Below are 11,835 nucleotides of genomic sequence, written 5' to 3'. Positions count from 1 at the left end.
CCGTGAACCATTCTATTTAACCTTGATGGGCCGAGAACCCATCTCCTCATCTTAATTGGGCCGTGAACCTAATTGGGCCGTGAAAACATTTGGGCCGTGAACCCATCCTTTCCCATTCACAGCCCACTTAAAAAAAACAAATTAGCAAAGGATATTAAGAGTGCCACCTCATGTTTACAAGATGGATTTCCAAGCCATTATCCAACAAACTTCCATACTAATCTCGTGTCTCAATGTAACCATCACATCTCAACCTCTCTCCTCTCTTTCTCCCTTCTTATTCACGGCCATAGATCCAAAAACCACCACCACCTTTATTTTACTCTCAAACTCACTCAAGTGTTCCTCTGTAAGAACACTTAAAGAAACCTCTTCTATCCTTCCTAAAAATCGTGTGTACTTGTGTGTGTCTCAAGGAAAATCTCTTCAAACTTCATACTACGTAAGATCATGTAAACTCGAAGTGGTTTATTTCATTTTATGACAGATCCATTCTCATAAGCACATGTTTTCTTTATTCATGCTCTTAGAACTTCATAGATCTCGAAAATCTCCTCAAGGAAAACATCTAGGGCCGAAATCTTCTTCAAACTCTTCATCAAACCGAGAACAACAACCGAAAGTGAGTTCATACCCCCTATTTTCAATTTTTACTTTGTTTTGGGGGAGAATACAAGTTTTTTTGTGTAGATCTATGTGTATGCATGATTTTGTGTGTTTTTCATGTTAAATATGTGATTATGTGTTTAAACTCCATGAACTTAAGAGATCTACTAAAAGATGATGCTATGAGTTGAAACATAACACTCATTACAACTTATCTTACAAATAAGTGGTTTTAAAATACATACTAGTTAGTTGAAACTAAGCAAAATCGCATAAGAGGGCCAAAAGTGACAAAATGATCAAAAATGGGTATACTTTATGTAACTCACGGATAGTAGGGGTTCAAAAAGGATTTTTTTTTCTAAACATGGTTAATTTCGACATTTGAGAACTTAGAAAGACAAAAAATGTAAATATTTTCATAAATGGTCCTTATTTGGGCTTCTCACGGCTTTGGGCCAAAATTTGTAACTTTTGGACTTTTGTGGGCTTAAATGTCATTTTCAACACAGTTGTGCCAAAAATGTAAATTTTTTGATAAAAGGGTTTAAAGATGTGAAATTATTAAAAATTTGGGCCAAAAAGATGAAATTATCTATAATGGGCCGAAAATGCACATTTTTATAAAAATCAAGCCAAAAATGATATTTTTGACAAAAGCGAGTTAAAAATGTTATTTTTACCAAAAATGGGCCTTAATTGTAAATTTTTGGCTTAGTGGGCCAAGAATGTCATTTTTACAAAAAGGTGGGCCTTTTATGTCATTTTGGTAAATAATTGAACCAAAACAAACATTAAACTAACAAACGGGTTTATTTTGCTAGTCTCATGTTATTGGGCCTTAGTGGCCCATTTATATGCTTGATAGGTCATGAATACTCTTTATATGTTTATTGGGCCTTATTGACCCACTAACATGCTCGACGGACCTTGGATACTCCTTGCGTGCTATTTGGGCCTGTAAATAACACACATATGAAATGGACATTAGTTGTCTTTTTACATATATTTTGGGCCCATGTTATATAATCTCATTCCTTTCGAGCCTTGAAATGACTTACATGTTTAGTGAGCCTTAGTTGTTCACTTACACGATTCATTGGGCCTGGAGTGTGCTTTATATGTTTCTCTTCGCGTAAATTTCTATTAAGGATCTAGTGAGACGTGTCGGTTGACACCTATTGAGTGTACGATCGTAGCCTGTAGTTATAACCAGAGTCTCTTGGAGGGAGAGCAGAGTTTTTGTGTATAGATCTATATGGGGATGACACCCCACACCTGAGCTGTTCGCTACAGTTAGACTAAATCAGTCTAGGGTGACGAAAACCTTATTCTATTTCTGTCGGCGTCCATAAACGCCAAGACAGGCGAAATTGTCATTATCTAGTATGGTTATAACGACTCACTTAGAGGAATTAACATTATAAATTTATTAGAAAACCATTCTCATTTCTCTTTGGATTACTCGGTAACTTACTCGCGCCGGCACGCAACCTCGGGGTTGTTTTACCAGCATTCTCTTTTACAGACAACATTGGGTTGTCTGGGGGCATTCTCTTTACATTCTCTTCATTCTCTTTGGCATTCTAGTAAACAATAACACACATGCATTAATACAAGACCGAACACAAACATACTAAACTGTTTTAAGAAAATATTGGGTTTTCTTGTGACTACAAATTTATACAAATCATTTTCTCAAACATGCTTATGAACTCACCAACATTTTTATGTTGACCTTTTTAAATTAACTTGTATTCTCAGGAAACCGTTGAAGCAGGTTGGGCAAAACAAACTAATGGATATTTTATTATATTTTGTTTCATCATACTTTAACGATGTTCGCATGTAATATTCAAACACAATACTCGATGTAAACAATGTATGTTGTTATATTACATGTGTGATGATGATGATGTTATGTTTCAATTATATACTATGTGATGATACTACAAGGATGAAGTCACACCAAGCCCCCGGACGTTTCACCGCCGTCTGGTTCGGGGGTGTGACAGATTGGTATCAGAGCATTGTTTATAGTGAACTAGCATATCTAATCATACAAGATATGCAACTATAAATACAATGGGACTAAAACACTCTGAATAAAATACATACCTAGGTGAGCATTAATACTATAACCCTAAAAAGTATCTGGAGGAAATTGAACACCGTGGTCAAACCCGGACATTTATGTAGTCGTACTGGGGATAAATATAGCCTGATCAACTATATTTATTAAAAATACGACTAACATGTGTTTGGGAGTGATCATGTTGGGAAATGAATCTAGAAACTTACCTCGTATCCAAAAGCTATAGGGAACTCAAACCTAAACATATTAAAATACTATAGGAGTATCTTGAAATCTTATCTATATACCCTCCTTACACGTTTCAGACCCCTCGTGCAGACACTATGGCCGGATTTCGCCATCCAGGAGATCCCTACATCCCCAACCAGGGGAATGGTGGATGGTTGGACCCAGAGGAAGAGCCAGAGGATGAGCCTATAGGAGGACCGGCAGAACCGGTAGCTGACTCAGATAAGGAGGAGGCTGATGGCAGCGACGCAGATGACTCGGACACAGAGTCCGAAGTCATCAATCTGCCCTACATGGCCAGGGTGCCCCCATACAGAATGGGCCCCAATGGTCCCACTCCCCAATGGGCACACGAGATTTGGAGGTGGAGCCGCTAGCAAGGGGTATGATATGTGCATAATTAGCTATATGTTTAGTATATATTTTTATTAATTTTTAGCTAATTATTTGCATAATATGGACAAAAGGTACTTAATAAGGTCTAAATTATATTTTCAGTCCAGAAGACATGCTTGGAGCAAAAAGGAAGAAGGAGAAGCAATCAGAAGCTGGAGAATGAAGAAAGAAGAGAAAACCTGGAGCTACTCGGCGAGTCCACGAAGCTACTCGGCGAGTTCCGAAGAATGTTCGCGAAGTAATATCCAGAATCCTTACCGCACACGGATTTCTCAAAGGTACTCGGCGAGTTGGAGACTTACTCGCCGAGTTGCCCCTGTTTTGAGATAAGTATAAATAAAGGATCTTATTCCGAATGGGGGGACTTTTTGATTTTCTTGGACGATAACTTGCGACTGAGGAAACCTTTGGAGACCTGAAGAACCCTAATCTTTGATCTTTTGAAGACTCAACGCGAATTAGGTTAAATTTTCCACTTAATCTTAGAAGTGAATCATGTCTATATCAACTAAATTCGTTTTTGAGCTTGTTCTTACTGTAATCATGAGCTGATTTTTCGTAGTTTCTGTTTAGGAAAGACCAAGTTACTCCTATGGTTTGATTTATACTTTTATTCATTGATTATTGGTGATTCTATTAAATTAAGTTTGTTAAAGAACCTTATGCATTAACCATAAATATTATCTGTTAATTGGAAGACAATTAGGCTGCATGAACATCTCTTAATTGTTAACCTCATATGATTTATATGAACACTTCATTATATGCCTAGGATTAGTGAATATGAAACTAGGATTAACTAGAGAATGGGTAAATTAATGTGTGAGCTTGTTTGAGAAACCAACGAACAAGAGGTTAGTTGAATTACTAATTTGATTAACCAATTACAAATCTTATTTAATCCAAATAATTGAACTAGGGAGTTAATTAGTTTAAACAATTGGCCACTGCTTGAATTGATTAATTTTCTAAGGGTTAGTAATAGTGAATGCGAATCTAACCACTATAGTTGGTAACCAATAACAATTAATTTATCACTTTATCATAAAATTAACCATAGGAGTGAATTGGTTGGACCTAAACAGAAACCCTTTATTAAATTTGGTGAATTTTTACTTGTTTTAGTTGATTAGTTAATTACTTGTTAGATGGTGTGTTTAAGTTTCTAGTCTTGTAAAACTAAAGAAAAACCTTTTACTTTTATCATTTGTTTAGTTAAAATTAGTTATTAGTTTAATCTCCGTTCCCTGAGTTCGACACCCTACTTATCCAACTATACCACTAAAAGACAGGTTCACTGCCTTTGTGTGCTAAATCTATATTTTTAAAGTAGGAATAAAACTAGTGCATTTTACACACATCAAGTTTTTGGCTCCGTTGCCGGGGAACGGTTAAAAAATTAGCACTAATTTCTAGTTTTATCGATCCTTTGTGTGAGATTTATCTTGCACAAAGTTATTTTTAAGTAATTTAGTTATTAGGATTAATTTTAATAGTTTTCTGTTTTAGAATTTTAATTTAATTTTTTTGTTTCTGCCTTGAACTCGCCGAGTGCATTCGAAGGTACTCGGCGAGTCCATTGCAGTTTTGCACTTTTTATTATTATTTTCTTTTTGTTCTTTTTACGCGTTTTTCTTACTTTGGTTGCAGCTGTTACATGACCCGAGGATCCAATTCGTCTTTGGTTCCTCCACTTGAAGACCCGGAGTCTGCTTTAAGAAAGAACAAAGGAAAAACCGTTGGAGAATCCGCTTCTTCAAAGAATTCACCTTTGAAGAATCTCAAGTACGTTTTCAGCAAGAAGAAGAGCAGCAAATCAGGAGCATCCAGCGCCTCTTTAGCAAGCGAAGACCCAATCAGAGAGGATACCGAGTACGAAACCGAAGGAGAAGAAGACCCTACATTCGGTCACATTTCCGATTCCGACGACGAATTAGCTATCCCTATGGCTAACATCGATGAAGTCCCCATGGGGGAATAGAAGAAGAGGATACGCGATGATACCGGGCCGGGACTTGTGCAACCCGCAATTCCCGCAACTGCCACTTTTGAGCTTAAGGGTCACATTCTTGCTCTACTCAAGGAGATCCCCTTCCACGGAAAAGACCACGAAGATGCTTACAAACACTTGGATGAAGTAAATGATGTAGCTGATTATTTTAATGTTCCAAACGTGCCTCGCGAAACTCAGCTACTTCGCATGCTTCTGGTTACATTGAACGGTGCTGCAAAGGATTGGCTCAAGTCACTTCCCCCCCGGATCCATCACTACATGGGCCAAGATGAAAGAAGAGTTTATTGATCAATTTTGCCCACCCTCCAAGATATCTAAGTTAAAGAAAGCCATAGCCAACTTTGAACAACAAGCTGGAGAGTCACTTTATGAAGCTTGGGAGAGGTACAAGAGTCTGCTAAGGAATTGCCCACATCATGACCTCAATAGTCAACAAGAAGTCTCCATTTTTTATGATGGAGTAAATGTTACAACAAGGAAATTACTTGACTCGCAAGGTCCACTAACAAAGAAGGCACCCCCGGTGATAAAGCAACTAATTGAAGAATTCTCTAAGCATTCTAGAGAATACCACAACCCAAGGAATGATGTGACAAGAGGATCAGCTTATGCAGCTTCAGAAGATTTGTCAGCAGTCATGGCTATGTTGAAAACCATGGATAGGAGGATGGATAAAATGGATCAAACGATACATGCTATTCGGGTGGGTTGTGAGAATTGCAATAGACCTCATCTTACTAGAGATTGTGACTTGGACGAGAATGGGAATAAGAAGGTGCAAGTATGTTACTCAAGTGGTGACCGATATGATGAAGATTGGCAAAAACCCAAGAAAGAGTGGCTTCCTTATGATGAGTACAAGAGGGCTAAGGAGGAGAAGTTTAAACAAAAAGGAAGAGGTTTTTACCAAAAGGAGGAGCCGGCACAAGAAAGGAAACCAAGTTTGGAGGAGATGCTTACTAAGTTTGTAGCTGCTTCAGAAAAGAGACATAATGATCATGATGCTGCAATCCAAGAAACAAGAACAATGCTTAGAAATCAACAAGCATCTATCCACAACATTGAGACACAGCTGGGGCAACTTGCTCAACAAATTAATCAAAGATCACCGGGAGAACTTCCTAGTAAAACCGAAAACAACCCACGAGGCGCACATATAAATATCGTGACAACAAGAAGTGGAAAGATAATTACTCCTCTGGCCCCAATTCAGTCTGAAGAGCCCAAGCAGTTACAAAAGGAGGATGCAGAAAAACAAAGCCAAAATCAAAATCTGCATGACACAGACCCTACTCGCCGAGTCCAGAATATGGACTCGACGAGTCCATTACCTAATCAGAAAAGTCAGATTCCTGCAAAGCCATTTCAGCCTCCATTGCCATATCCAGCCAGAGCTAAGAAAGAAAAGAATGAAGAAGACTACCAGAAGTTTCTAGAACATATAAAGGCTCTTCAAATCAACATACCATTCATAGAAGCGGTTGCCCAAATGCCAAAATACGCTAAGTTTCTCAAAGAGCTTCTAACTAATAGAAGGAAGATGGAAGAAGTGAGTGAAGTAGTTCTTAATGAAAATTGCTCAGCTGCCATGTTAAACAAGCTACCGAAGAAGAAGGGTGACCCGGGAAGCTTAACATTGCCTTGTCAATTTGGGAATTTGGCCACCATTCATGCTTTAGCCGATTCAGGAGCAAGTGTAAACCTCATGCCTTATTCATTTTTCAAGAAACTAGATCTCCCGGAACCGAGGCCAATCCGAATGGCAATCCACTTAGCAAACAAAACTGTTACATTCCCAAGAGGAATATGTGAAGATCTATTGGTGAAGGTAGATAAGTTCGTGTTTCCCGCGGACTTTATACTTCTAGACATGGAAGCGGATCCTCAAGTCCCGATCATCCTTGGAAGACCTTTCCTTAACACTGCAAGTGCTATAGTTGACATGCGAGATTCAAAACTTACTCTACGGGTGGGGGATGATTCAGTTACTTTTGGGGTTGATCAAGCCATGAAGCATGCAAGATATAGTGATGACACGACATTTTCAATTGATATGTTGGATGAATTGATGGAGGAATAGCATAGTGAAGATCCAAACAAGTCCACCATCCCCTTTACTGAAGAACTTGATGCTGAAAAAGACCTACTGGAAATAGAGAGACTGCTGGAAGAATCTAATTATGATGAGTTAATGAAGACCATGGAGCAACCTACTCGCCGAGTAGAAGCGATCTACTCGCCGAGTCCAGTTGAAGAATCCCGAGAAATCGCAAATTTTGAAGAGGACTCGACGAGTCCCTTACCTGTACTCGACGTGTTCAGCATCCAGAACGTAAAAACTGAGCTCAAAGCACTACCAGATCACTTGGAGTATGCATTCCTTGAAGATGGTAAACAAAAACCTGTTATAATAGCTTCTGACCTCTCCAAATCTGAAAAAGAAGAATTAGTTCAAGTCTTGAAGAAGAGGATGAGTGCCATTGCATGGAGTATCACCGATATCAAGGGAATAAGCCCCTCTTATTGCTCTCACAAGATTAACCTGGAAGAAGCAGCAAAGCCGGTAGTGCAACACCAAAGAAGATTGAACCCAAACATGCAAGAAGTGGTCAAAAAGGAAGTAGTCAAGCTTTTAGATGCGGGGATCATTTATTCTATTTCCGATAGTCCATGGGTTAGTCATGTTCAAGTGGTGCCCAAGAAAGGAGGGATGACAGTCGTGACAAACGAGAAGAATGAGCTTATTCCTACCCGAACAGTAACCGGTTGGCGAGTGTGCATCGATTATCGAAAACTAAACGATGCTACTCGTAAAGACCATTTTCCTTTACCTTTTATTGATCAAATGCTTGAAAGATTGTCCGGCCATAGTTATTATTGTTTCTTAGACGGATTTTCGGGCTACTTCCAAATACCCATAGACCCAAGGGACCAAGAAAAGACCACTTTCACTTGCCCGAGTGGGACTTTTGCCTATCGCCACATGCCCTTTGGGTTATGCAATGCACCTGCGACATTTCAAAGGTGCATGACGGCCATATTCCACGACATGGTGGAAAAATTCATGGAAGTATTTATGGACGACTTTTCTGTTTTTGGATCTTCCTTCCATGATTGTCTTACTAACCTTGATTTAATGCTTGCAAGGTGTGAAAAGACCGATTTAGTCCTCAATTGGGAAAAATGTCACTTTATGGTTAAAGAGGGTATAGTTTTAGGCCACAAGGTATCCAAATCGGGAATTGAGGTGGATCGGGAAAAAAATAGATACAATTGCCAAATTACCTCCACCAACTAATGTAAAGGGCATTAGGAGTTTTTCCGAACGAATACTTTTTGGTGAGCATGGTTTGCAGATATAGCTAATTATTTAGCTACCAAGTACATCCCAAAAGACTTTACCCGCCAACAAAAGAATAAATTCTTTTCGGAAATAAAATACTACTTTTGGGATGAGCCATATCTTTTCCGAAGCTGCGCGGATGGGATGATAAGGAGATGCGTATTCGGGAATGAAAGCCGAGAAATTTTGGAGCATTGCCATAGCGGGCCCACCGGTGGACATCATGGAGCACATTACACGGCAAAGAAGATATTTGATATTGGGTTTTATTGGCCCATAATTTTTAAAGATGCTACCCAATATGTCAAAGAGTGTGATGCATGCCAAAGAGCGGGAAACATCTCCTCCCGAAACGAAATGCCACAACATAGTATTCAAGTGTGCGAAGTATTTGACGTATGGGGGATTGATTTCATGGGACCATTTCCAATCTCAAAGGGCAACAAATATATTTTGGTGGTGGTTGATTATGTATCCAAGTGGGCGGAGGCACAAGCTTTACCAACTAATGATGCTCGGGTGGTGGTGCGCTTTTTGAAGAAGTTATTCTCAAGATTTGGAGTTCCCAAAGCCCTTATAAGTGACCGAGGCACTCATTTTGCCAATGTTCAATTAGAAAAGGTGTTAAGGAAATATAGGGTAACCCATAAATTCTCTACATCTTACCATCCACAAACTAGTGGGCAAACTGAAGTGACGAATAGAGCATTAAAGAGAATTTTGGAGAGATCGGTGGGTAGCAATCGAAAGGAATGGTCGGATAGACTAGATGATGCACTTTGGGCCGAACAACTTTCAAAACACCTATTGGTACTACACCATATAGGCTAGTTTATCAGAAGCAATGTCATTTACCGGTGGAAATAGAGCATAAAGCTTTTTGGGCTTTAAAAATATGCAACTTTGATATAGCTGAACTTAAAAAAACCGGTTGATGCAAATGAATGCTCTTGAAGAACTTAGGAATGAGGCTTATACTAGCTCCTTGATTTATAAAGAAAAAACCAAGCGTTGGCATGCCAAAAGAATCAAGGGTAATAAAGACTTTCATGAAGGGCAAAAAGTTTTACTTTTTAATTCAAGGCTCAAACTCTTTCCGGGCAAACTAAAGTCAAGATGGGATGGTCCATTTCTAGTGAAGAAGGTGTTTCCACATGGAGCTATCGAGTTATTATCAAGAGATGGCACTCCTTTCAAAGTTAATGGACATAGAGTGAAAAAATATGAAGAAGGAATCCCGAGGAATGAAGACATAGAAAAAGGGTTGCTACTGGAGGGCATGGCAGAAACGTAGAACGGAAGGAGTCCAGCTAACGACTCCTTAAAAAAGAAGCGCTTCCGGGAGGCAACCCGAGTTTAGAGTTTGCATTTCTTTTCCCTTTGTTTTTCTTTTTCACTTTTAGGATCTGTTTTCTTTTCATTCTTCTTCTGAAATTCTACTTAAAATGATTGCTTAAGGGCAAGCAATGCTCAAAGTGTGGGGTGGTGGTTTAAAAAAAAATTGAGTTTTTTTTTTCAAACTGAACGATATACTCGCCGAGTTCATACGATTACTCGGCGAGTACCTTTAGAAAATCACGACAAAACGCGAACACGCATCCCTACTCGGCGATTAGGAATTTCTACTCGACGAGTACCAGCATTTAAATGGGTTTTTTTTTACAATCTGTAAATAAGGGTTTCTTTTTACTTTACTCATTTTCACCAACACATTCATACTCGCCGAGCATTCTCTTCCTCTCAAGCCATTCCTTTGATTTTTGTTGAATCTCCATCCACAAGGCAAAAAGGTATGATTTTTCCTTTGTATTCTTGTTAAAGGTTATAACTCTATCAATTCTTGGTTCTTATTTTGCTTAAATCTGGATTTGAGGGTTTACTCCGATTCTAGGGTTTTGATTTTATTATGAATTAGGAAGATTTGGACAAAATTTCTTGTGGATTTGTGTTTAAGGGACTTAGAACAACAAACCCCTTTGCAAATTTATGTGTTTTGATTGACCTAATATGGTCCGATTGAAATCTGTTCTCGCAGTTCATCCTACTCGTCGAGTAGTTCATGAACTCGGCGAGTAGATGCTGTGATAGACCTGTTATGGTTAACTTTAATTGCTGGGTTTTGTTTGTTGTTGTTTTCTTGATGTTTTTCTGCAGAAATCATGTCCAGAAGAGGTCTGAGTTCAAAAGGAGGGGGTCAAGGAGACATTCCATGGCTTACTTTTCCACAAATCACTTCAAAATCTTCTCAAGTTAGGGCGAAGAACAGGTTGGAGGTTTTGAAGCAGAAAGAGATTCATCTACCCAATGCAATTAATTGGGATTGGTTGGGTAAAACTGGGTTGGAAGAAGAATTGACACCTTATTTGGTGAAATCTTTTGACGTGGGTGGATCAACAATAATTTGTGATGGATGGTTACAGCTGTTCAAAATACAAGAACCTGTGTTTGCAGAACTATGTTGGGAATTCTTCGCTACTCTCTTATTCCCGGGTGGTAGTGAATATTATAACGCCAACATTATCACTTTTTGCCTCGGAGGGGAGCTGCGCCACTGCAGCATAGCGGAACTCGCCTGGAGGGTTGGTATCTATGACCAGAATGTCATCATGACGGAGGATTTTGAAACATTTTTGGAGCAATGTCACAAGGATCTTCCGGAGGGAGTCGTTGCCTCCACTTGGTGGAATACTATTGCAAACCGGGTCTATATTCCCTCTTCTGCTCAAGAGGGCCATATTCGTTCTCCGATCCATCATCTCATCCATCGCCTCATCGCTAGTACCATAAATATGAGGAAGGATGATGATAAAGTTCCTACCCTCGACATTTTTTATTTGTGGATCATCATTACCCCGGACGTCTTTTGCAACTTGCCTTATTGTTTGGCAAAATAACTTGCGGAAGGAGCGGTTAAAGAGAAGATTAACTCCAAAATTAATGGGGGTATGTTTGTGACAAGACTCGCAAGGTCATATGGCATTTTGGACATGCAAGAGGCAAGGGCGTTGAGTGTAATTTCTCCTCCTCCGTTTAGCATTACATTATTCCGGAGGGTAAGGATTGTGGAAAAATTTGGGGATTCATTTGCAATTCCACATGTAGATGAGGTGGTTGCTCCCGAGAGGCCGGGAAGAAAAGTTAGGCAAAGGAACG

General features: G+C 39.2%; 2 protein-coding genes and 1 non-coding gene across 3 annotated transcripts; 2 read left to right on the top strand and 1 right to left on the bottom strand.

Annotated features, from left to right (window-relative positions):
- The first annotated feature begins 5,607 nt into the window (after nucleotides 1–5,607).
- Nucleotides 5,608–7,419, top strand: LOC145111851 (uncharacterized). Its single transcript, XM_079048097.1, has 2 exons — nucleotides 5,608–5,723; nucleotides 5,817–7,419. Exons 1-2 carry the CDS (start codon nucleotides 5,608–5,610, stop codon nucleotides 7,417–7,419), a joined length of 1,719 nt encoding a protein of 572 aa, XP_078904223.1.
- LOC145117970 (small nucleolar RNA R71) lies at nucleotides 5,656–5,762 on the bottom strand. Its single transcript, XR_013712961.1, has one exon. It is a non-coding gene; the product is annotated as a small nucleolar RNA R71 (small nucleolar RNA).
- A 120-nt stretch (nucleotides 7,420–7,539) lies between the features above and the next one.
- On the top strand, nucleotides 7,540–9,513 carry LOC145111850 (uncharacterized). The gene is made up of 2 exons (XM_079048096.1): nucleotides 7,540–8,149; nucleotides 8,696–9,513. The coding sequence occupies exons 1-2, from the start codon at nucleotides 7,540–7,542 to the stop codon at nucleotides 9,511–9,513; spliced, it is 1,428 nt and encodes a 475-aa protein (XP_078904222.1).
- The last annotated feature ends 2,322 nt before the right edge of the window (nucleotides 9,514–11,835 follow it).

This window comes from Lactuca virosa, chromosome 5, assembly GCF_052849685.1.
Source record: "Lactuca virosa cultivar CGN04683 chromosome 5, Lactuca_virosa_CGN04683_v6, whole genome shotgun sequence".
Taxonomy (NCBI): Eukaryota; Viridiplantae; Streptophyta; class Magnoliopsida; order Asterales; family Asteraceae; genus Lactuca; species Lactuca virosa.
The sequence above is the reverse complement of the archived record's forward strand: the minus strand, read 5'-3'. Positions and strand labels throughout refer to the sequence as shown.